Genomic DNA, 25294 nt, shown 5'->3' on the forward strand with positions numbered 1-25294 from the left:
AATTCACATTAATTCAATTTGGCCAACTGAAAAATTTAGATATGATCGCTCACTAGAAAAATTTCAATTGGGGACCTGATTTTTTTTACAGTGTTCTTTACTAAAATTTACCACAAATTTACCACAAATCCATTTTGCTTTTAGGTGTCTTGTATCGATCATCATTCAAAAATGTTTCAGAGAGGACACTGTGTTTTCTTTAGGTTTAAATGGTCTGGGCGATTTAGCTTAACAATATATAAAATATTTCATAATAGTATATAGATTAATATTTATTAATAATCTTTAATTGCCTATTTAATTAAGACCATAAGAAAAATCTTGTATTTAACCGCTTTATTTTAAACTTCATTTTGATTTTGACTGTCAAATGATTGCTCTTTCTCTTCCTATTACTTTCTTTCTCTCGAATGTTCTTAAACAATTTTTTTATTGTAATAAGCGTCTATTGAGACAAAGATTTTTCGTTTTTTTCTTTCCCAGAACTAGTGTAGGTCATGTAACGTTAACTGTTAAAAAGAAAATACATTCAAAGGAGTTGGGTCTGTCTCTACGCGGTCTGTAGCCCAGAGCTGGGGCCGACGGCTGGACCATAGCGCAAGCAATGTTGATTCAGCATAATCGACGGACAGCTAACGTTATGCTGCGTTTACACCAAACGCAAATAGAGTGTCTGGAGCGAGTGATTTGATTTCAATGTTAAGTCAATGGAAAGGCGCGTTGACGCGCATCTAGAGGTCCCGCGGCGCGGAAGGCGCTTTTCGCGCGGTGCGAATGACGCGAATTGAGCGTCTTGCGTGATAAACTGCGGCGACGCTGGCGAGTGCAATCTGTAGTTAGGGGGCCCCCTAGTGGCGGCGGGGCCCTAAGCAGCCGCTTAGTTCGCTTATAGGGAGAGCCGTTATGATTTCTTCTCTTGTGCTTATCACTTATTTTACTATCACAGAGCTTTAGTTCATCCAGTTTCAGACATCTCTTAATTCAGAAAAAAAACTAAAATTTAGTCATTAACTATATCATACTCTTCTACTGTATGAAAAAAAGATATAGGAAATGAGAACATATTTATTTAACAGTTGGCTGTATTGTATTATTTTAAAATACAGTATGTGAGCACGGATTAAGAGAGAGAGCACATTCGGCCGGTTCCCAGAGGTGGACAAAGTACACAACTCCATTACTTGAGTAAAAGTAAAAATACTATTGGTTAAATATTAATCCATTACAAATAAAATTTGTAAAGATAGATTTTTACTTAAGTAAAAGTACAGAAGTACTTGCTTTTAAAAGTACTTAAGTATCAAAAGTAAAAGTAAACACGTTATTTTATTATTGTTGCATTGTTGTATGAATGCACTGTTCCATCATGGTGGTTTAAGCCAGTCATGCTCCATCTGACATGCTAGCATACCTTCAACTCATTTAAATACTTGCTTAAAAGTTACAAAGCTCTTATCAAAGTCAAAATCATACTAGAAAAGAAAGTTTTCTACATTGTGTTTATTTGACAGGATTATGTAAAAACATATATCTGAAAGGACTTCAGTTAACATTATTAGCCCAACTACGTTTTTGCATGCTAACTAACATCATTGTGGAACGTTACCTATGCTTTAGCGCTCTATCCACAAGGCTATGGCAATTTAGCGGTAAATCTATAAAAATTATTTGACCAACCATACTTCATACCAGTGTTCATTTTGACAGCAAATTTGGATTTAGTTTTTGTCAGTCTTTTGACTAACATTTTAGGCATCTGAATTGTTTTAGTTATAGTTTAGTTTTAATTGACTTTATTAAGATTTTAGTTTTCAATAGACTAAAATTCAGTACTTGTGGTCTGTCGTCTGAGAGGCAGCTTTCTGTGTGCACTTTCGTGTCGTCGCACTTTTTCAGACTTATCCACGTCTGCTCTTCTGAATTTTAACTTTTAAGTATGACTATGGTTGCGCGCACTGCGTCTGGGAACTGCTGCCTTCTATTTTGCCATCAATTGATTGGTGTTCATAAAATACTTGGAAATCATTGAACTTCATGTTATCCTACAAGAGTGATTACTGATAGGCTGTCTGCAAAAAAAAACAATAACGAAAGAAGAAAACAAAAAGAAGAAAACTAAAGAAGAAAACAAATCATCCACTGACTTTCAAAGCAGCTACGACTTTCTACTTCGAGGGCCTTGATAGAAATGTAGTGGAGTAAAAAGTACGATATTTGTCTTTCAAATGTAGTGAAGTAAAAGTCATAAGTTTCCAGAAAAAATACTACTACAGGAAAGTACAGATACTCAAAAAGTGTACTTAAGTACAGTACTCAAGTAAATGTACTTAGTTACTGTCCACCTCTGCCGGTTTCACACTGCACGCGTAAGCAGCGCGTATTTTTTTCGGCGCCCATGTTAACAGATTACGCCGCATTCACACGGGGCGTCGGCGTCAACGCTTCTCGTTTACTTTGAATGGGTGACGACATGCGTTGACGAACTGAATTGTGGGTTCCGTTGCGTCGCTTCACTCGCGTTTCAAGCGGGAAAAGTTGAAGATTTCTCAACTTTTCAAGCGCCAACGCAGGCGTCATCCAATCAGATCACCCTATGCAAATATCCTAGAGCAGACGCTAGCCAATCGCGTTCGTTTAAAACACCGGTGAATGAAGAGTGAAGAACGATCTAAAATGGAGGAAAAACTAATAATTCCGGTGGGTAATCCCGGTCCTTTACTACCAATCATTATTTACATACCGGGACACAAACCGGAGAGAACAGGCCTGGAAGGAGGCGGCAGAGACGGTTGGAGAATCTGGAATGTATCATGCTCGTCCTTGTACTCTGTTTATCATTGAATGACAGGCAGCATATCATATCATGTGTGGTTCAAATAGGCGCTATCCCCCAGCCAAATGAGGAATCAAATATTAAAGTGATCAGTTTTCATACACAAGATAGTCTCACAGACTAGCTGTCAAAAAAGACGCTTTTTTGTGTTGTGTTGTGGTCCAAGCGGCAAGTAATGTGATTAGCTGTTCAGTGTTGCCAACTATTTTCCAAGGAAAGTAGCTAAAGCCAGCCCAAAAAGTCGCTAAATGTCGCTAGATGACGTCATGCGTCAATTAGCATATCCGTGACGTCATCGCGTCGTCCTTGCGTTCTGCCTGCCTAATGTGTTTTCCGTGCTCACATACTGTATTTTAAATGAATACAATACAGCCAACTGTCTAATAAATATGTTCTCATTTCCTATATCTTTTTTTCATACAGTAGAACGAGTATGATATAGTGAATTACATTTTTTTTTTTAACAGAGATGTCTGAAACTGGATGAACTAAAGCTCTGTGAGAGTGAGTAATATAAGTGATAAGCACAAGAGAAGAATGGAAATCATAACGGGTCAAACTAAATTCTTTAAATATAAAACAAAGGAAGCAGATAAGTGATTAGTCCGTGGCACCCCTGTATGCTCGTGTATAGCTCATTCCCGTCTGTCAGCTGCTGTGTGTGTTCAACGGCACGCGCTGTTCCTCTCAGGGTGCTGATCCACTTGTCCGTGCAACACTTCTGTCGCGCCGCACTCCACTTTATTACTATGGGTGACGTCAAGCGACTTTAACGCGCACGCAAAGCATTCCGGGAAGGCGGCGCTGCATCTGAACAAATGCCGCGCGTCAAAAAACCTGGCCGAAGCTCAACTTTATGCAAATTAATCCGTTGAACGCAACGCGACTATCCAATAGAAGTAGAGCACATGGAGACGGAGGGAAGTCTCTCGCCGGTCCTTTGTTTTTCATTCCCCGCTGGCTCAAACACACACCCATAGCGGTAAACTTGAGGAACGCCCATCAACATACACATGAGGGGAAGCGTCACAACACCACGCTTCAGTCGTGCCGCGAAAGTGGATCGGTTAGCCACAGAGATGTGACGGCAGGGAGAAAGCAAGACCTCGCGCTCGCAGAACAGCACTGGCGACTTTTGCAAAATAAAGTAGCTGACGTTTGTCCAAAAAGTCGCTAGATTTGTCGCTAATCGCTTTTTTTGAAAATAAGTCGCCAAAGGGGTCTGAAAAATCGCTAAATATAGCGACAAAGTCGCTAAGTTGGCAACACTGTAGCTGTTGTCACTATGACGGTCGCGTCAGCACCAAGCTTCAGCCACGCCCTCCGTCAAGCGTTGACGCCGAAGCCCCGTGTGAATGCGGCGTTTTAAGGCCCATTTATACTTCTGCGTCGAGTGTACGCCGTAGTGTACGCCGTAGGCTATGCGCGTAGCCGACGCCGTCGTGAGCATTTATACTTCTGCGCTGTTGTCTGCGTCAATGTGCAATTCCACATGCAGACGCTAGGAGGCAGTGTCCTCGGGCATGTTGGTGTAATCAAGACAACAGCCGAAGAAGAAGCAGCTTGATGTGTAGAATCTGTACATTCATGTCGGAATATCAGCAGCAGTGAGAGAGCGGCTTTTCTTGCAGCTTGAGTTGTTGTATCTAATACAAATTTAGCATCTCTAGTTGATTAGTAAAGTTAAATAAGGCGATCTGGCGCTGGAATGCATTTGTGAAACTATGCGGAGCTCGTGGCCGCTGTTTTCAGCAGCGGTGGCTCAGCAAGCGATTGTTGTTGCGGAGACTTCATTCACGAAATATACCCTAATGTGTCCCTGTTCTTGATATACAATTACTGATTAACATCTTTGGTTTTAATGAGAAAATAAATAAACTATATTCAGTGGATCTATGTATTTATTTACTACCATAAAGAATCGCTGGACTGCAAAATAGTGTGTTATAGCAGACGTAAGGAACTATCATCCAATTTCTGGACACACACACACTCCTATCGCAGATTTTTTATTTATTTATTGACCTGAGGGAAGGGTTCTGGCAGACCAATCACAGCGCTTGCGGTCCGCGTAGAATTGACGCGTTGTTACATTTTTGGAGAGGTGCGCGTCAGGCTACGGCGTAGGGTACGGCGTATCCAACGCGTCTATGCGTAGGGTACGCCGTACCCTCTGCGTGCACTCGACGCAGAAGTATAAATTGGCCTTTACAGCATTCACACCGCACGCAGAGGCGGCGCGGCAGCGCGTAGCAGGAGCAGCAGTGCCGCGATCGTTTCGGCGCCGAGTCTATTTTTGCCGCGCTGCTCACGCTGATTTACAGCCACAGTATATTGTTTTGATCAAAATTTACCTGATTAACATGCAAAATAACACATTCCACCATGAAAACATGTAGTGAAGTGTACCCTGTGTTTCACAATCACCATATGACATCCAGCGCTATGAAAAAATTTATAAAATACACGAAAACGCAACACTGCCAGAAGTTTATGCCCAAACTTCAAAGGTCCGTTTAAATGATTAAAACTAGAGGCTTATCTTAACTTTAAAGGTTACTTTTATCATGTAAACTACACACACACACACACACATATTTATATATATATTATGTATATTTATTATATATATATATATATTATATATTTATTTATTTTATATATATATATTTATTATATATATACTTATTATATATATATATATATATATATATATATATATATATATATATATATATATATATATATATATATATATATATATATATATATATATATATATATATATATATATATATATATATATATATATATATATATAGGCCTATATACAGCATGTTATGCATATGTGTTTTGGACCGACACGGTCGCATTGCAGCAGATGCTGCCCATCATAAATCAAAGCACGAGACAGACAGGGGTCAGGGGAGAACACCGGGAAAGGTGACAATGGACGATATTCGTCTGTATTTGCAATATACAAGCCGCCGTTCAGCTGCGCGCGACAAATGTTGCCAGTGTGAAAGCACAAAGGGTGCGCGCGGCTCCCGCTCTCCATACGCTCCGCTCCTGGAATCCATGAAATGCACACTTTAGCCCCATTTTGAGCACTACGCCGAGACCTAAAGCACGATCAATGTAGAATTCAACAGCTTAGATACGCGCGTCTTCCTCTGCTCGTAAACAAATCTCTTCTGGGTCATGTGTCCGAGCGCCGGATCTGCTCATATTCTCACGCATGCGTCGTGGAGACACACACGGAAGACAAGAACAAGTTGGATAAAGGCGTTATTTAGATTTTTTTTTGCGCACAAAATCTATTGTCGTCGCTTCGTAAAATTATTGTAGAGCCACTGTGGTGAGATGGACTTTGTAACGATGTTTTAAGTGCCTTTTATGGGTCTTGTGAGTGTAAATGTACTGAATGCCAATGGAGGCCTATCTGAAGCCTTTCTCAGCATCAGCTTTACACTAAAATATCTTCATTTGTGTTCCGAAGATGAACGGAGGTCTGACGGGTGTCGAACAACATGAGGGTGAGGAATTAATGACATAATTTTCATTTTTGGGTGAACTAACCCTTTAAGAACTGGATATACAAATAAGTAAACACTTTGCAGTTTGAATGATGTCCTGTATGAACAAAATGACGGAGTATATTTTTATGTGTCCACTGTTGGATTGCGCCCGCGCCCCCCTCTCTCAGGCCGGCTACACACTGCAAGCGTGGCGTTTCTGTTGTGTGTCGCTGCGTGGCGTTTTCTGTGTCTGCACACCAGAAGCGTGTCTGACGCGGCGATGCTGCTGCTAGGTGACGAAGTGGAAGGCCTATACTTCATGTCAAACGCTTCCAACACGCTTGCGTGTCGCGTGAAAGATAGGCATCGGTTCTATTTCTAGCATGCACGCGTTTTCCCGCAGGCAGTGTGCACGCTTTAACCTGTTAACATGGGAGCCGAAATAAAAACGGACACGCTTGCAGTGTGTAGCTGACGTATGCGTAATTTGCGGGTAGGACGGGTGGGACATGTCCCCACCACTTTTTGCCAGGGTCACTATTGTCTCTACTTTTTGAAACCTCTCGCGGCACGGATGAACCTACCCAATACATACAAAATCTCTCCAGTTAACTAGCAGAGCATCATTTCATTCGTTTATTAAATAAGAGGCGATCTGGTGCTTGTTGCCGCTGTTATAAGTGGCGCGGTGGATTTCTCTTGTGGCTCGTGCACAGCACACTGTGTGCAGTCTTCACACGGACGAGCGCTTTAATCTATCGCTTGATGCCGTTAAAGCATGGGCGTCGGAACCATTGTATGTAGGTGGGACAAGACCCACCCACTTTTTACGATCAATGATATTGGACCCACTCACTTTTATCGTCTCTTAACATTCAGCACATGTCTGTTTACCTAACCCTAATCGATAAATACTTATTATTAAACACATATTAGACGCTTTATTTCCACTTTTCTAATATTTTCTTAATTTGTATTGAAAATAAATGCCTTTCCGATTTGATATGTGATGGGAAAACGGAGAAGATTGATTTCGGCGAAAGCCGGACTCGAACCGTGGGTCGATTTGTGTCAAAACTAGATGCCGTGCGTCTTACCCCTACACTACTGTCGCTCTCAATGAAATATTGATTGATTTACGTACTTTTGTCTTTCCGACCTATACGTTTACCAAGTAAAGCGGTATATTTGTACTTAATGTAATTGGCATCTACTCCAGTAAAAAAATTCTGAGGACCCACCCACATTTTTTTTGCTTCCGACGCCCATGCGTTAAAGAGACTTTCTATTTGTTTCGGTGAAATCACAAAACAAAATGCTTGATATGCAATCGCTCATGATATTCGGTTTTGATAAGAAAAAAAAAAACTATTCAAGGGCAGATTAGAACCCAGAACCTCTGACACGCTCAACAAAAAATTTACCATTAGACAATACAAACAAATTTCCAGAATCTATGCATTTATTCACGTGAAAAATCTCGGCAATAACAATATATAGATGCAAGAATGAAACTATCACATTAAACATGAGTTCTATATCAATAAAACCCAATGCAATTTCTGCAATTGTTATTGTATATTTATATCTGAGATAGCATTGTATTAGCAATGCTATATCATACCACCTCCGACACACACCTGTCCCACCCACTTTTTAAAACAAAATTACGCCACTGGTAGCCGGCCTCACTCACTCACACACACACACACACACACACACACACACACACACACACACACACACACACACACACACACACACACACACACACACACACACACACACACACACACACACACACACACACACACGCTGGTTTGTTGAATTCTGACTGCATGCAGATAGATGAGAGAGAGCGAGGAGTGTGGTGCTTAAGACATTAGCATAACTTTGAACGGAGGACAGTTTTCTGCCCCACTTTTACAATCTCCAGGTCCTAGACCCATCCATCTGTAAAAAAGACTGCAGCGACTTGAATTCTGAAAACTTTGTGTGTGTGTGTGTGTGTGTGTGTGTGTACGCACTAACAACACTTAATATCATGTAGTTGTGTATATATGGGTGCTGGAAGTTGGGCAATAGTTTGACGTCCCTTGACCAGTCGCTCAGCTCGTAAGGATCCAGTCATTTGATTCCCTTTATTTTCTCATCAGATCTCGTCTTTGCATTATTTAGTTTTAGGCAATATGGTCCGACAATGTAGGATTATATTCTGTTTTTCTCTCTAATTTTAATTATTTTCATGCCAGAACACTAGCCTGCTATGCCAGGCCATGTAAACGAGCCAAACATACCCATCATTCTTTGCATTCTGATGACGTTGCCGCCCAGTTGGTCACATGCTAATTTGTTTATTTGCCCTTCCCCCATCAGCAAGTCAGATTGTTATCACCCTCACCTCATATTTTGTGGTTTTACTTGCGTCATCATAATGCAGTCACTCAGGAAATCATTGTCTTTTTAAATGTGTGCTAACCTACATCTACGCTTATTTAACTGGCAATGCAAAGCTCAGGGATACTGTAATGTTTCAGAGACGAGAGAGAGAGTAGGATATGCAGTTAAAAACATTTATATAAACAAGCTCAATGAAAGTAATTCCAGACAGCGTAATCTAGACACGGGCAAGGTGGACAACAGAACAAGTCAAGGAAGTAAAACACAGGAACAATGGGACAGGAAATACATTTCACAAAACACAAACACAGCCCGTCCAACACCACCGAACATCAGCACAAGAGTTATTCACATTCATTCAACCACACAGTATTACCTCATATAGTGTGGGAAGATGTTGCAGTAGAATACGTTTACATTAATTGTGTCCAAACTTTTGATGTTTGTGATCTGAAAATGTATTCTGATACTGAAAGGGAAAAAATCGGTAACCTAAAAATGGCAACATCTAAATTAGCTGGTTTTATTCAAACGAAAAAAATATTTAGCATCTTTGAATCAACTTAAATACATTAATTTATACCAACAAAACTGTTTTTTTATGGGTTAAAATTGATCTTTAAGGTAACCATTGGCACCACTTTTTACAGTGATGTATACCCCGATCAGGCATAACATTATGACATAATATTGTGTTGGTCCCCCGTCGAGGCATGGACTCCACTAGACCCCTGAAGGTGTGCTGTGGCTGTGGTATCAGGTCAAGATGTTAGCAGCATCCACGCAGGGCCGTAGGCAGATTTTCATAATCAGCGAGGTCCAAAATTTGAGCTAGGACGGTTCGGGGGCATGCACTCCAGAGAAAATTTTGATTTCTCTGATGTACATATGTGCATTTTAAGACATTTAAAGACCAAACAATTTGGATAGCGATTGCTTTAGGAGGGCAGTAGATTATTTGTCAATACTTGCTCTCTCCTCATTCCATCACTCTTTTTCTCTCAGTCTCCTTCTCTTGCCCACTCTCTTCCCTTCCTAAAGCTGAGCTTTGACTGATTAGTAAAGAAAGTAAACACAGGGTCAACTGATCTTTATGAATCATTTTCTTAGATAAGTGAATTTACTGAAGGCTACCAGGAAAGCTAGGTAACTAAGTTTATTAAATTCTTTCACAATATATACACATTAATTCTATGCCTAATATGATGAAAAAGGCTTTGTTAATGTTTGTTAACGTAAATTTGGCCTATTTTCAGTTCAAAATGGCAAAATTAGACAAAGTTTATTAGTTTGTCTGATTATTAAATCCTAAAACAGCGGTCAAATATAAAATGTTTAGTTTAGCTACTTTACCTCAAACTTTATGACCATTTACTGAAGCGCTGATTCGGGTGCTGGGAATTCAATCTGGGGGCTATGGCCATCCACGTGATGTAGAAGAACACGTGATCATCAGACCAGGCCGCCTTCTTCCATTGCTCCGTGGTCCAGTTCTGATGCTCACGGGCCACTGTTGGTGCTTTGGGGGGGGTCAGGGGTCAGCATGGGCACCCTGACTGGTCAGCACAACAAACTGAGATGCTCTGTGTATTCTGACCCCTTTCTATCAGAACCAGCATTAACTTCTTGAGCAGTTTGAGCTCCAGTAGCTCGTCTGTTTGATCGACCACACGGGCATCAATGAGCCTCGGCCGCCCATGACCCTGTGGCCGGTTCTCCACTGGTCAGTCGCGTTCGCTGTAAGGTCGATGCTGACGTATTGGGGTCCCTATATGGAAAGCACCACAGCCACTGAACTGTGTTACGTGTGTCGGAGACGCAGATGCTGGCCAGCTGTAGCGTGAGCTTCTGGCAACTGCCCTCATACAGTCATAACCTACACATAAGCCCAAACAAAAATAGTCCTCATACCAACAGGATGGAAGGGACAGGGCTTAGCTGCTGTTCCTCTTACATGTTGTTTCATGGGAAGAGTGCTTTGGTTCTCAATTCCCTTTTTTAAAAATGTTTTTTCTTTAAATTAAAATTCTAGAGCAAAACATCAGATGGTCTGCAGACAAAGGCCTGGGGACACAGTGTACCTTCCAACAAGATAACAATCCAAAACACACAGCAAAAGTGGTCAAAAAATGGTTGGGAGAGAACAATATCAACGTTTTGAAGTCCAGACCTAAATCTAATTGAGAAATTGTGGAGAGAACTGAAGAGTGACGGCAAGGAAGCCTTCCAACCTCAAGGACCTGGAGATCTATGCAAAAGAGGAGTGGTCCAAAATCCCAGTGGGAATGTGCAAAAAAAAAACTTTGACAGCTGTGATGAACAAAAAAGCCATTGATTATTGAGAAAATTGCACATATGTTTTGTCAAACTGTAAAAAGCCGAGGTAAGATAAACAGCTGAACATGACGAGTCAATACAACAATATTTCCCAACTGTTTACAATTTAAAAAATGTTAAACGACGGACATTAATTTCCAGGGATGCAAACTACTGCTGACCTTTTAAAATTTCTCAGATTTGAATGCCATTTTACGTTATTCGTCACACAATGCACAAAAATATTATTTATTACGAAATATGAATACAATTTCCAACAGCTGTTCTCTATGTGAATATATATTAAAATATAATTTATTCCTGTGATCAAAGCTGAATTTATCATCATTACTCCAGTCTTCAGTGTCACATGACCCTCATTATCATATATTGACTGATTTATGGTAGGTATTGAACTTTAGTAATATTAAACATCACTGTATAGAAAATAGATTTCAAAATGTGTTAACACAAAAAAAATAAAAATAAAAAAAAAATAAATATATATATATATATATATATATATATATATATATATATATATATATATATATATATATATATATATATATATTTGCCATGTGCACCAGGAAAGACAAATTAGAACCTAAAGAAGTATACCAGTCATTCATTAATGCTAATGATAAACATTGCAATGAAAAAATAAATAAATAGCATTTATATTTCTGTATAAATATTATTTCTATTTTTATGTTAGTAAGTGGTGTTTAAAATGGCTCTGTGCACACTGAGTTGGTGGGTTTATGGTGAGGTGTGTTGCAGACCGGTTGTGATGCTATTTAATGAATTAATAAACATTGTATCAAAGACAGGCAATAGCAGTGCTTTGATATTTAACAAAATTTGACTGACAAGCACAAATGAACCACATAAACTGGGTGAAATCAGGCAAACAGGAAAAGACACAGATCTCTATTTTAATGTGTGTGAATGCTGGTTTACTGGCAAGCTCAGATTGTCAAATACAGCACATAAATGCGTCATTTGGCTGATTTGTGTCTCATCAGAGATGAGCGTTTGGCTTCTTTCCATCCTTTCTGCCAGCCGTGATGGTGAATGATTCCTCCTGCGACGACTGTAGTCAGAAAAAACACAAACACAGCCAGACCAACACCACCGAACATCAGCACACGCTCTTTTGGGGTCACTTCATCTACAGAGACAGACAAATCATAATTAAATAAGATAATTTTGCAGGATGATAAAACAGAAGTCCAGGCACTAAAGGAACAATCATTTGTGGGGGGAAAAAAGCCAATGTTTCTTGTCAATAGCACAGTCAAGTGGCTCACACAGAAGTGACCACACCTAAAAAAAAAATTTCAGAGCTGGGAGAAAATGATACACAATATCACGAATAACATCCGCTCTTACTTGTGACCGCAACATCTTCTGGCGAATCTGTGACAGAATTATCTTTGTCCTCTCTGTCTGCAAGCTTACCTGGAAAAACAATTCAAATATATGAGCACTTTATCAAACACAAAGAGAAGGTCATCCAAATTAAAGTTATTATAACAGCACAGCTCTCCTCAACAAGACAGATTTACACACTCAACTTTAATAGTTAGTGCAAGAGGGTTGGTCAGACTAACAGCATTAGCACTAGTGAGGATTGAAATAAACTAAGCAATAGTAAAATAACTCATTTGAAGTGAAATTGAAAAGTTGCATGTACTAACCCTGCAGCTCCAGTCGGATGGGTTTGTCGAAGTGCATCTCTGAAGTCACAGACTTTGCTCCACAGAAATAAAGGCCAGAATCTGACTCTGATACTCCAGAAATAACTAGAGAGACTGTGTTTGTCTCCGTGTCTGCATATAATTTCAGGCGACTTTTATTTTGATTGTACGCAACTAGAAGTTTTCGTCCTGCCGCAATGCTCATCTTGGCAGACATCAGTATTGTTAGTCGTCCAGAATCAGGATTCTGGTGATACCAGGCGATTTCATATCTGTTGGTCATGTTGCAGTTCAGACTGATGTCTTCGTTCAGCTGAGATCTTACCAGAGTCACTTCATCTCCTGAAACATCCGGGGGGGGAAAGGTCAAAAACTGATCCTTTGAATTTTCATTTACATTAAAAAAACATCTGTTATATTTAGGGTTAAAAAGGTCAGTTATGTGAAAGTTTAAAATAGAATAATCTTACCACTGGAAGTGATCTGAATAATCCTGCACAAAAAAACACAAAAGAAAATGACTTTCTCCATTGTGTCTCTCATTCGAATGGTGTCGATCAAACTACAGGTTTGAGCTCAATGCAAGATACTAACCACAAAGTATTTCCACTTCCCTTTCAGACCATAAAGCTTTGAATAACAGCCTCTATGTAACTTTGAGTGCTGTATTACAGCTTTATCAATCTTTAACCTGAAATGACATAATTATACTTAATATTTAAAATAAAAAAACATTAAACATTAACTTGTGCATTTTTGCATATTGTGGTGAGGGGGGTGTGGTAAAGAGAAGTCTGCAGCAGGGGAACGAGGGCAGAGATGAGCAGTGATAAGTCAGCATGCCAAATACGTTTACCAACTTAATCTATCCGACTTATGTGTAAGTGTGAACTCGTCAAATGTACAGGGGAAATGCAAGTTCATTCATTAAAACAGATTGTCAATGAATTAGTGTATATAATTCCATTTCTACAGGGGGTTGCCTGTCCTGTTCTCCCATTTGAGAACAGTCGGCCCAAGTGTCTTCGAAGTCTATGGATTAGCCCCTGGGTGCCAATGTCATAGCGCATGCCAAGATAGAGTAACATTTACTGCAAACCGATCGATCCGCTTCATCTTCTGCACATATACACTCACCTAAAAGATTATTAGGAACACCATACAAATACTGTGTTTGACCCCTTTCGCCTTCAGAACTGCCTTAATTCTACGTGGCATTGATTCAACAAGGTGCTGAAAGCATTCTTTAGAAATGTTGGCCATATTGATAGGAGAGCATCTTGCAGTTGATGGAGATTTGTGTGATGCACATCCAGGGCACGAAGCTCCCGTTCCACCACATCCCAAAGATGCTCTATTGGGTTGAGATCTGGAGACTGTGGGGGCCATTTTAGTTCAGTGAACTCATTGTCATGTTCAAGAAACCAATTTGAAATGATTGGAGCTTTGTGACGGTGCATTATCCTGCTGGAAGTAGCCATCAGAGGATGGAGACATGGTGCTCATAAAGGGATGGACATGGGCAGAAACAATGCTCAGGTAGGCCGTGGCATTTAAACAATGCCCAATTGGCACTAAGGGGCCTAAAGTGTGCCAAGAAAACATCCCCCACACCATTACACCACCACCACCAGCCTGCACAGTAGTAACAAGGCATGATGGATCCATGTTCTCATTCTGTTTACGCCAAATTCTGACTCTACCATCTGAATGTCTCAACAGAAATCCAGACTCATCAGACCAGGTAACATTTTTCCAGTCTTCAAATGTCCAATTTTGGTGAGCTTGTGCAAATTGTCGCCTCTTTTTCCTATTTGTAGTGGAGATGAGTGGTACCCGGTGGGGTCTTCTGCTGTTGTAGCTCATCCGCCTCAAGGTTGTGTGTGTTGTGGCTTCACAAATGCTTTGCTGCAGACCTCGGTTGTAACGAGTGGTTATTTCAGTCAAAGTTGCTCCTCTATCAGCTTGAATCAGTCGGCCCATTCTCCTCTGACCTCTAGCATCAACAAGGCATTTTCTCCCACAGGACTGCCGCATACTGGATGCTTTTCCCTTTTCACACCATTCTTTGTAAACCCTAGAAATGGTTGTGCGTGAAAATCCCAGTAACTGAGCAGATTGTGAAATACTCAGACCGGCCCGTCTGGCACCAACAACCATGCCACGCTCAAAATTGCTTAAATCACCTTTCTTTCCCATTCTGACATTCAGTGTGGAGTTCAGGAGATTGTCTTGACCAGGACCACACCCCTAAATGCATTGAAGCAACTGCCATGTGATTGGTTGATTAGATAATTGCATTAATGAGAAATTGAACAGGTGTTCCTAATATTCCTTTAGGTGAGTTTATTTATTTATTTAAAAATTTAAGCCTTTGCGATTTCATAATCTCACTAAGCCAAATCATGATTTTGGTTTAATTTCAGTCAATCGTGTAGCACACAAGCATTAAAAAAATTCTCACTTTACACAAGCTCCGCCTCACATGTTAAACTGTATCGCACGCGTGCTACAGTGGTAAATGTATTCATCACACAGACATATATGCCCTACAGCCTCATTCACTACACCTACATTAGTCAAGTCAAGCCAAGTCAAGTCAACTTTATTTATGTAGCGCTTTTAACAATGTAGATTGTTTCAAAGCAGCTTTACAGTGTTAAACAGGAAAATAATGCAGCATAATTTTATTCAGCTGTATAGCCATTCTGGAAAAAACGCTGATGTCATCAGTTCATTTCAATTATCATACGGTGACAGTGTGGGCTTTAGATCAATAATTAGATCAGTAATTTAGTTTAAATGGTTAATTTAGTTTATTAATTAGATTTATTTCGATGTTTAGTTGAAAAATTTAGTGTTTACATTATTCAGAGACTCTATGTCCTAGTAACTTTGGTAAGGGTCTCATAACTTCTGGTCATCTGGGATGCTGTTGTACTCTCCTGGAGACTATAGGTGTGTTGGACATCGGCTGTGGCCGGATGAAACCGATCGGCGAGAGTAGCCGCGTGCAGGAGACGTGAAGTCAGACACTTTCTGCTTTCCGTAGTGACGCTCGCGCTGTTTTTGCATACTTTATCAGCTGACGTGAAATAAATTGACGGTTTACGACGGTATATCGATTTCGATTTCAGTATCAATTCATAGCCTGCTGTACATATAAGGAAATAAGGATATGTACGTTATTAACATTTTAAAGTTTCACATTTAAAGAAATCTAGTGTTTGATCATATCTAAATATTTATTAAAATGCAAAACTGCAATAATGTTTTTAGCAACTAGATTAGATACATGTATAGTGATTACAAATGGAAATTATTTTTTCGAGCCACAAAATTACTCTAATTTGCCTCTTTGAATAAGAATTCGCTAATTTAACCTTAATTACTATACTAATTGTAACATAAATAATACAAATATTAGAAGAAAAATATTTAAGTGGTCATTAATGGACTATAATTATTGCACAAATAGTATTTAGTACCAAATTATCTCAAAATATTCAATAAATATTATTGAACTAAAATACAGAACATTTATTCAATTGAAAAATAATTAAGGCGTATGGTCACATTTGACCATCAATGAGTATGAGTGTGAGCAATTAGTAAGGAATACCTGAGGGCTAAATACAATAAAAAACATTAAGATTAATGTTAACATTGTTGCATCTCCATCACTCTCCATTATAAAACGATCCTGTATGGTTTCCGTAATAATCAATGCACACTGTGCTGTACTGTTTACCAAAACTTGCTGCAAACACCTGCTGTTGTGTATCACGTGAGCGTGAGACAGAGCCTGAAATCGTGAGTATCGCGCCAAATGTGTGAGAGTTGGCAACCCTGCACACACACCGGGACATTTGACTGCACATCACATTTTTCCCATTGTTGATCCTTCTTGAAATCGTAATGCAATAGACTAAGGCCTACATTAAACCTTTAAATAAAAAGGTTATTGAGCTGTTAACACTGTCATTTACATTAAAATGAACGTAAAAAATACCTTACCTATACCTGCCTATACCTTACCAGAGCATGTGAGTGAAGCTCATGAACTCCACTCATCAACAGCTCACCGGTAAAACGACAAATCTGTACTGTAGCGTAGCCTACTATACTTGTTGTAGCCCTTAAAACACGTATTTAGTTTTATATATTTAAATATTATAATGTTATTTTTTTTTTAATTTAATTTACATTGATGATTATGAAAAGTAAACAGGACACATAAGATGCGAAATATGTCAGAAGACACGGGGGTCAGAAATTATCTTGACCACTTCATTTGTTGAAAGCCTTTCTTTAAAGTGAATTTTGTTTTGTATAAATTGTATTTTAATTTGAATCAATGTTTTATCTACCGATTGCCTTGATTTAATAAATAATAAGCAAATATAGAAGACAATGACATGGAGCCGCCGGCGCTGCATGAACAACGGCTTAAAGGGTTAGTTCACCCAAAAATGAAAATTCTGTCATTAATGACTGACCCTCATGTCGTTGGACACCCGTCAGACCTCCATTCATCTTCAGACACAAATGAAGATATTTTAGTGTAAATCCGATGCTCTGAAAGTCCTCCATTGGCACAATGCACTTTACACTATCAAGACCCTTAAAAGGCACTAAAGACGTCGATACAAAGTCCATCTCACTACAGCGGCTCTACAATAACTTTATGAATCGGCGAGAATAGTTTTTGTGCGCAAAAAAACCCTTAATAACGACTTATATAGTGATGACGATTTCAAAACACGGCCTCATGAAGCTTCAAAGCGTTATAATTCAGCGAGCCAATTCATGATTCGGATCGCGTGTCAAACTGCTGATTCGACTCACTGATTCATAACGCTCCGAAGCTTCATGAGGCCGTGTTTTGAAATCGTCATCACTATATAAGTCGTTATTTAGGGTTTTTTTGCGCACAAAAACTATTGTCGCCGTTTCATAAAGTTATTGTAGAAGCACTGTAGTGAGATGGACTTTATAACTGTCATAGAGAGTAGATACTTGCATTCGTTGATTGACAACCTAGCCTGGTATTGGGATAGGTTGAGAGTAAGAGAGGGCGGGACTAGAGGGGCAGTAACAAGAGACAGAATGAGAGTGTGCTGATGAAGACGGTGTCTGTTGTGAATCGTTGAATAAATAAGTTCTTAGCAACAAGTTGTTGTAAGTGAGACTTATTTGACATGGTGTCAGAAGTTGTGGAGTAGTAGAAATGGCGAAATTTGCTCCACCCACGAACTTCACCTTTGATAGACCTCAAGATTGGGCCGCATGGCGACAGCGCTTCACGAGGTACAGGATAGCCTCGAAACTCACAGAGGAGGATGGCGAGGTACAAGTGAGTACCCTTATATATGCCATGGGACCAGAGGCAGAAAACATATTCAGCTCGTTCACGTTTGAGAGAGACGAGCAGAAAAAAGAATTCGACGCCGTGCTGAACAAGTTTAATGACTATTTCATCCCGAAAAAGAACATCATCCACGAGAGGGCGTGCTTTTACCAACGCATACAAAGGCCGGGGGAAAAGGCAGAGATGTTCATCCGTGCACTCTACGAATTAGCAGAGAGTTGTGAGTTCGGTGCCCAGAAAACAGAGAACATCAGAGATAAGCTTGTGGTTGGCATCAGAGATAAAGAGCTTTCAAGAAGGTTACAGCTGATGACAGACCTTACCTTAGACACGGCGGTGCTGATGGTGAGGCAGGCGGAGGACATCGCTCAGCAGGTGAGCCAACAGGAGGAAAGTACACCAAGCAGTGTTCAGGAGGTACGCAGACGACCTGAAAGGAAAGATAGATGGGGTGAAAAGAAGCCAGCGAGGGGAAAAAACGATAGAACGGTCGGTGGTGGTAGGTGCGGAAAGTGTGGAAAAACGAAACATCACTACAAGGAAAAATGTCCCGCAGCAGAAACTGAGTGTCGAAAATGTAAAAAGAAAGGACACTGGGAGCGTATGTGTTACTCAAGGACAGTTAATGAAGTAATAAGAGGAACGCAAACACAGGCAAGTGATGACGATTCATATTACCTGGGAACGGTAAGCAAAACTGGGGCTGACGACACAGAGAACTGGTTTGTGAAATTGAACGTGCAAGGCTCGCGAGTAAAATTAAAAATTGATACTGGAGCTGACGTGACTGTTATGAATGAAGAGACTTTTAACTCGCTTGGAAGTAAAGTGAAGCTGAGTCAGACACAGGCGAAATATGAAAGCCCAGGTGGAAGGATAAATTGTTTGGGACAATTTGAAACGACCACGGAGTACAAAGGTAAAAAGTTCAAGTTCACAATTCACGTCATGGAGGGCGACACCGTGAACAATTTGCTAAGCAGAGAACAAGCAGTAAACATGGGCTTAGTTAAAAGAATTGAGGAAATCAGCACAGCATTCGGTGAACAGGGAACAATGAGAACCGAACCAGTTAAAATAAATCTAAAAGAGAATGTGGAGCCATACGCAGTCCACACGGCGAGAAGAGTGCCGTTACCATTGCTTCCCAAAGTTAAGGCCGAACTCCAACGAATGGAGGAGAACGGAGTCATCGAAAAGATAACGCAACCAACGGACTGGTGCGCACCAATGGTACCGGTGATGAAATCTAACGGGAAAGTGCGCATCTGCGTAGACTTGAAAAAACTCAAAGAAAATGTAAAAAGAGAACGGTTCATCCTACCCACGACTGACGAAATTCTTGCCAAACTCGCCGGGTCAAAAATATTCTCATCATTGGACGCCGCGAGCGGCTTTTGGCAAATTCCCCTAACATAGTGAGAGCAGTCTTCTCACTACGTTCATAACGCCTTTTGCTAGGTATTGTTTTAAGCGCTTACCATTTGGCATTAGCATAGCGCCAGAAATATTTCAGCGTAAAATGAACGAACTACTAGGAGGATTAGAGGGAGTTGCGGTCTACATGGACGATTTAATCGTTCACGGCGAAACCCAAGAACAGCACGACGAGCGTCTAAGGCGCGTTCTGGAGAGGATCGAGCGCGCAGAGCTCAAGCTCAACAAAGAGAAGTGCAGAAGGAGCTTCATTTCCAGGGACACGTCATAGACAAAAGAGGAGTCAGGCCTGACCCGGAGAAAGTAAGAGCTATCTCAGAGCTGCAAGCCCCACGAAATGTGACCGAACTGAAACAGGTCCTGGGGATGATAAACTACATGGGACGCTACATTCCAGACTTGGCGACAGTGGGCGGGCCGCTGTTTGACCTATTAAAAGGGACAGCATCATGGACGTGGGACCAGTCTCAAGAAAGCGCTTTTCAAAAGCTTAAAGAAACTTTAATGACTGCACCTGTTCTCGCGTACTATGATTCGGGGAAGGCCACGGCGGTGTCAGCAGACGCGAGTAGCTACGGGCTGGGAGGAGTCCTACTACAGCTGCATGGAGACAGCTGGAAGCCGGTGGCATATTGTTCGAGGAGGTTAAATGAGGCAGAAACCAAGTACGCGCAAATTGAAAAAGAGTGTTTGGCCGGGGTATGGGCGTGCGAGAGATTCGAGAAGTATCTCATAGGTCTGGACAGATTTAGCCTAATTACAGACCACAAACCCCTCGTACCACTGGTTAATAAAAAAGACTTGGACGCGGTACCAATACGCTGTCAAAGACTTTTAATGAGACTGATGCGATTCGCAGTGACAGCGGAATACGCACCGGGGAAGACACTGGTAGTAGCCGATACGCTGTCGAGAAGTCCAGTAGGCGAGGATCCAACGAGCAGTAGACCAACAGTGAACGAGATAGCCTGTTACGTTGACGCAGTTATAACCGGCTTGCCCGTGTCACAGTCAAAGTTGAGCCTGATTGCAGCAGCGACTGAAAGAGATGAACAGTTACAACTAGTAAGTAAGTTCATTAAGCAGGGATGGCCCGAGCACGTAAGAAACGTAACGGAAGGTATTCGAGACTTTTTCTCTGTGAAAGATGCACTGTCCATAAGTGAAGGACTGATAATTCTGGGCAGACGCATTTGTATTCCAAGGGAACTGAGACAGGACATCCTTGAGCGCATCCACGAGGGTCATTTAGGGTTGACAAAGTGCAGAGAACGGGCGAATTCATCCGTATGGTGGCCTGGTATTTCATCGGATATAAATAACAAAGTTGACTTGTGTATGTTCTGTCGCGAAAACAGGAAAACACAAAGGAAAGAGCCACTGAAGTCAACCCCGCTACCTAATAGACTGTGGCAGTGCGTCGCAATAGACATTTGCGAGAACAAGGGCCAGATGTATCTGATTGTTTCGGATTATTACTCACGGTTTATAGAGATCCTTCATCTGCCAAAGACAACGACGGCGCAGGTGATAAATAGACTACAAGCTACATTTGCGAGATACGGAGTACCAGACCAGATTATAAGTGACAACGGTCCGCAGTTTACTGGCGAGGCATGAAAGGCATTTAAAGGTCCCGTTTTTCGTGTTTTTTTGAAGCTTTGATTGTGTTTACAGTGTGCAATATAACATGTGTTCATGTTTCGCGTGTAAAAAAACACAGTATTTTTCACACAATTTACTTATCTGTATACCGCTGTTTCCACTGTCCTCAAAACGGCTTGAAAGATTTCCCTGTTCTATGAAGTCCCTCCTTCAGAAACACGTAACGAGTTCTGATTGTGCCAGCGGTTCCCGTGTTGTGATTCGACAGCAGCTTAGCGCACGCAGAGCGCACGTTACCGGAAAGGTCGCGCCTCTCACCATAACGGGGATGCATGCGCTCAATGATCTCTAAGTACAGCGTCCCTGGGAAAGCCAAACAAAAGTGACTTGACTCCGGGATGAAAATAACAGCGTCTCGACGACATGGCGACAAATAAACTATACGAACGCAACCGAACGCAACACTTCCTCTACTCCACGCGGGAGCAACAAGACCACGCCCCCTTTTTCGCGTACTCTTGTGGGCGGAGGTTAGTCGACAAACTGCTCTACTGACGTAATTAAAGCAGGAAGTACCAGGATGTAGTCCTAACCAGCCGTTCGCTGTAGGCTTTGAAAGGGAACTTCTGTTAAATAAAATATCTCGCTTGGCATTGAACTTTGAGCTTTATAATTTTACAGGTATTATTTATGCTCTAACAGCAACATTACACACTAACTAAAGTTTGAAAAATGGGATCACGAAGAACAGGACCTTTAAAGGAAAATACGACTTTGAACATGTCACATCGAGCCCGCACAACCCGCAAGCAAATGGGCATGCCGAGTGCGCAGTCCAAGTAGCCAAGCGCATCCTCAAACAGGACGACCCGCTCCTCGCTTTGATGTGTTACCGTGCAACGCCACATTCATCTACAGGGGCAAGTCCTGCTGAATTATTGATGGGCAGGAAAATTCGTACGACGTTGCCTACGTTGAAGAAAAACCTGCAGCCAAAGTGGCCTAATAGACTGTTGGTGAGAGAAAGAGACACTTTTGCTAAAACACAACAAGCCTTCTACTTTAATCGGAGACACGGGGTGCGTGACTTACCTGAGTTGAAGCCTGGTGGCGCAGTGCTGATGAAACTGGACCGGGAAAAGTCGTGGAAAGGTCCAGTGCTGGTCAGAGCGCAGGAGAGTGCTCCGCGTTCATTCGCGGTGCAGGCTCCGAAGGGGGAAGGTGAGATGAGGCGGAACCGCAGACATTTACAGAAAGTGCCTGCGGAATGTTTAAAGGCCGATGACAGTTGTGAAACAACAGAGAAGAGTCGGCAGAAGCTTGAAAAACTGTACATCAGCAGTGACGCGGACAAGTCAATGTCGCAGACACCGAGTGAAACACAAGGAGTGACGGTGACCAGGTCCGGCATAGTAATAAAACCAACTGTTAAACTAAATTTATAGTTATGGGTAAATTGAAATCTGAGCACATTATGGTCTAGTGGATGTGAGTTATGCATCTCAAGTAAATGCAATGTTAAATGTTTAAAATGTTCATTGTAGTTCAAGTGAATATGGTCAAATGCTAGTTTGATAATAAGAATTACGGTTACCATAATGTGTTTCTTTAAAAGGGGAAGGTGTCATAGAGAGTAGATACTTGCATTCGTTGATTGACAACCTAGCCTGGTATTGGGATAGGTTGAGAGTAAGAGAGAGCGGGACTAGAGGGGCAGTAACAAGAGACAGAATGAGAGTGTGCTGATGAAGACGGTGTCTGTTGTGAATCGTTGAATAAATAAGTTCTTAGCAACAAGTCGTTGTAAGTGAGACTTATTTGACAGTAACAACGTCTTTAGTGTCTTTTAAGGGTCTTGAGAGTGTAAAGTGCATTGAGCCAATGGAGGCCTTTCTGAGCATCAGATTTACACTAAAATATCTTCATTTGTGTCTGAAGATGAATGGAGGTCTGACGGGTGTCCAACGACATGAGGGTGAGTAATTAATGACAGAATTTACATTTTTGGGTGAACTAACCCTTTAAATGATCAACTACTAGAAAAAAAACTTTAGTTGGGGGGAAGCCCTATAGCTATTTATTTCAGACATGCCTATATTCGATCCAGCATGTCTACAAAGGGCATTCTGGGTTGAGCGCGCGGCGCTGAGCGGAATGAGCTTCAGAAATGAACGGAATCTCCAGAAAGGCGATCTCCGCTCTGGAGGAAATAGCCTAATACCGCTCTATGCATTCTTTCTACGCACACTGCAATGGTCACAATATGACCTTGTGTGTGTTTTAAAAACATAATTCAACTAATTATAAATAATACTTTTTAATGGGCCACTTAAAGTGTTTATTACAAATACATTACTAAATGCTAAAAATGAATAAATGTAAATGAACAAAAATTTGCATTGCATTTGCAATCCCACCCCCAGCACCCCCACTTCCCGCGCCCCTGATGATTTCCATTTCATTATATAATACAAGAGGAGGGGTTGTAAATCCACCCCCTTCAATAGTCAGCATCAATGCTTGCTGGTTTTCACATTGCATTGTGGGACTTTTTAGAGAGCGAATGTTTCAGTGCACTGGAAGGATTTTGTGATTGAGATCAATGCCCTGACTACTGACACTCTTCTGCATTTTCATGAAAAAAAAGTAGTAAAAATAATTTGTTAACAAACATTTAAATATATACAGTTAATATTTAATAAAGGAAAACCACAGACATACAGCACTTTTCACATTATTGTTTCATATCACTGGAATGCAATTTTCAACACACACACTAGAAAAATACATGGCAGAAAAATCATATAATGTGGCAGTGTAATTTGAAAGGGCCAAACCGAGTATGCAGGGAAAGACATAAAAACAGCTCATTTGTTTTACACTTTTTTAAAGATGTGTGTTACAGTATACAGTGTAGTAACAAGTACTGCATGTAGTTACACTCTAAAAAATGCTGGGTTAAAAATAACCCAAGTTGGGTTGAAAATGGACTAACCCAGCAATTGGGTTGTTTTAAGCAAACATTTAACACAACCACTGGGTTAAAACAACCCAATTGCTGGCTTAGTCCATTTTCAACCCAACTTGGGTTATTTTTAACCCAGCATTTTTTAAAGTGTAGTTAGAGTTAGGATGAGGGTTTGGTTTAGTGTTAGCAGTAACTACATGTAACTTGTGTAACAAGGACACTGTAAAATAAAGTGTTACCAATGTTTGATATATAAACTTAGTTTAGAGCAGACTGGTCTAGCAATAACAATTTAATGCACTTTTGGTCATAAAGGTCTCTTGGTCAGAGAAGTCCATTGTTCTGCAGTGTTGTGCTGATCTGAGGTCCAAACTGATTGTTTCAGGTGTTGTAATGCTGTATACACATCAAGACATAGAGAAAAAACAAGAAAACCGAACTGAAACCGAAATGTATTGAAAACTCCTACTCCCAGGGTGAACATTTTTAGAAACCGGAGATTTTGGCTTGTTGCAGGCTTCTGATTGGCCAACATGGCTTTATGGTTAGGGTCAGATGGCCACCTGTTGGTTAGGCATGCTCTTGACAGCACTTCATAGTGTGTTTTGCATTTTCATGTGGACGCGAAAAACTCAGTTTATAAAAATATCCATGTACGTGTAGACTAAAGAGCCATTTAAATGCTGTAATTGAACTAAGGCCTAATCCTACGGAGCCCCTAAAGGGACAAGGTGATGGAAAGATTTTTTGGCAAATATTTTGTGTTCTCTCGAAGTGTAAAGGAAAATTCCTAATTTTGAGGAAAATTAGGTTGTAGCTCGTTGTCTACGTTAAAGAGGTGTAATTTGTGTTTTAACAACGTTTAGCTCACGAGTTATTGATCCGGGAAGTTTGAATCTGTGAATATATTGCCAACTTTACTGAACTCCTTGGACTAAGCACTGACCGTATTTTTTATACTAAAGCCCAAGTTCAAAATAAAACTCTATGAACCGCTCCATTGTTAATGTACTGACACTGCCAGCGGGACATTATCTTTGCGAGGGAACGTGTGGTGGTTACAATTTGCAATAAAAAGAAAAGAAAAGTAAAATAATAAGTAGTGTTATCAAACAATATTGTTTTGTCACTAAGAAAATGTGA

At 40.7% G+C, this 25294-nt stretch overlaps 2 protein-coding genes across 4 annotated transcripts in view; both read right to left on the reverse strand.

Annotated features, from left to right (window-relative positions):
• Positions 1 to 11967: 11967 nt before the first annotated feature.
• Positions 11968 to 13317, reverse strand: LOC307133924 (uncharacterized protein). The gene is made up of 4 exons (XM_079829307.1): positions 13241 to 13317; positions 12771 to 13112; positions 12463 to 12531; positions 11968 to 12241 (listed from the first exon to the last, which is right to left on the reverse strand). Exons 1-4 carry the CDS (start codon positions 13311 to 13313, stop codon positions 12069 to 12071), a joined length of 657 nt encoding a protein of 218 aa, XP_079685433.1. The 5' UTR covers positions 13314 to 13317; the 3' UTR covers positions 11968 to 12068.
• Positions 13318 to 23859: 10542 nt separating this feature from the next.
• The window catches only part of LOC307133393 (uncharacterized protein), a 6854-nt gene continuing 5419 nt past the window's right edge, over positions 23860 to 25294 (reverse strand). The window contains exons 5-6 of one of the 3 annotated variants that reach the window (XR_013817434.1): positions 24549 to 25294; positions 23860 to 24136 (exon numbers count right to left, since the gene is read on the reverse strand). The exon at positions 24549 to 25294 is cut by the window's right edge and continues 1118 nt beyond it. The gene's annotated coding sequence lies outside the window, so the exon portion shown is untranslated. The other 2 variants (XR_013817435.1, XM_079828463.1) reach the window with 2 other exon arrangements.

The sequence above is a fragment of the Gobio gobio genome (genome assembly GCF_949357685.1).
Source record: "Gobio gobio genome assembly, chromosome: 11".
In the NCBI taxonomy this organism is placed as follows: Eukaryota; Metazoa; Chordata; class Actinopteri; order Cypriniformes; family Gobionidae; genus Gobio; species Gobio gobio.

What these genes read in the sequence shown, in the direction of transcription:
- LOC307133924 (XM_079829307.1), bottom strand. Translation starts at nt 13,313, where the DNA reads ATGAGAGACACAATGGAGAAAGTCATTTTCTTTTGTGTTTTTTTGTGC. An exon ending in TATTCAGATCACTTCCAGTG is followed by an intron (nt 13,113 to 13,240) that starts GTAAGATTATTC and finishes CGGATGTTTCAG; the next exon opens with GAGATGAAGTGACTCTGGTA. An exon ending in AGAAGATGTTGCGGTCACAA is followed by an intron (nt 12,242 to 12,462) that starts GTAAGAGCGGAT and finishes CTGTCTCTGTAG; the next exon opens with ATGAAGTGACCCCAAAAGAG.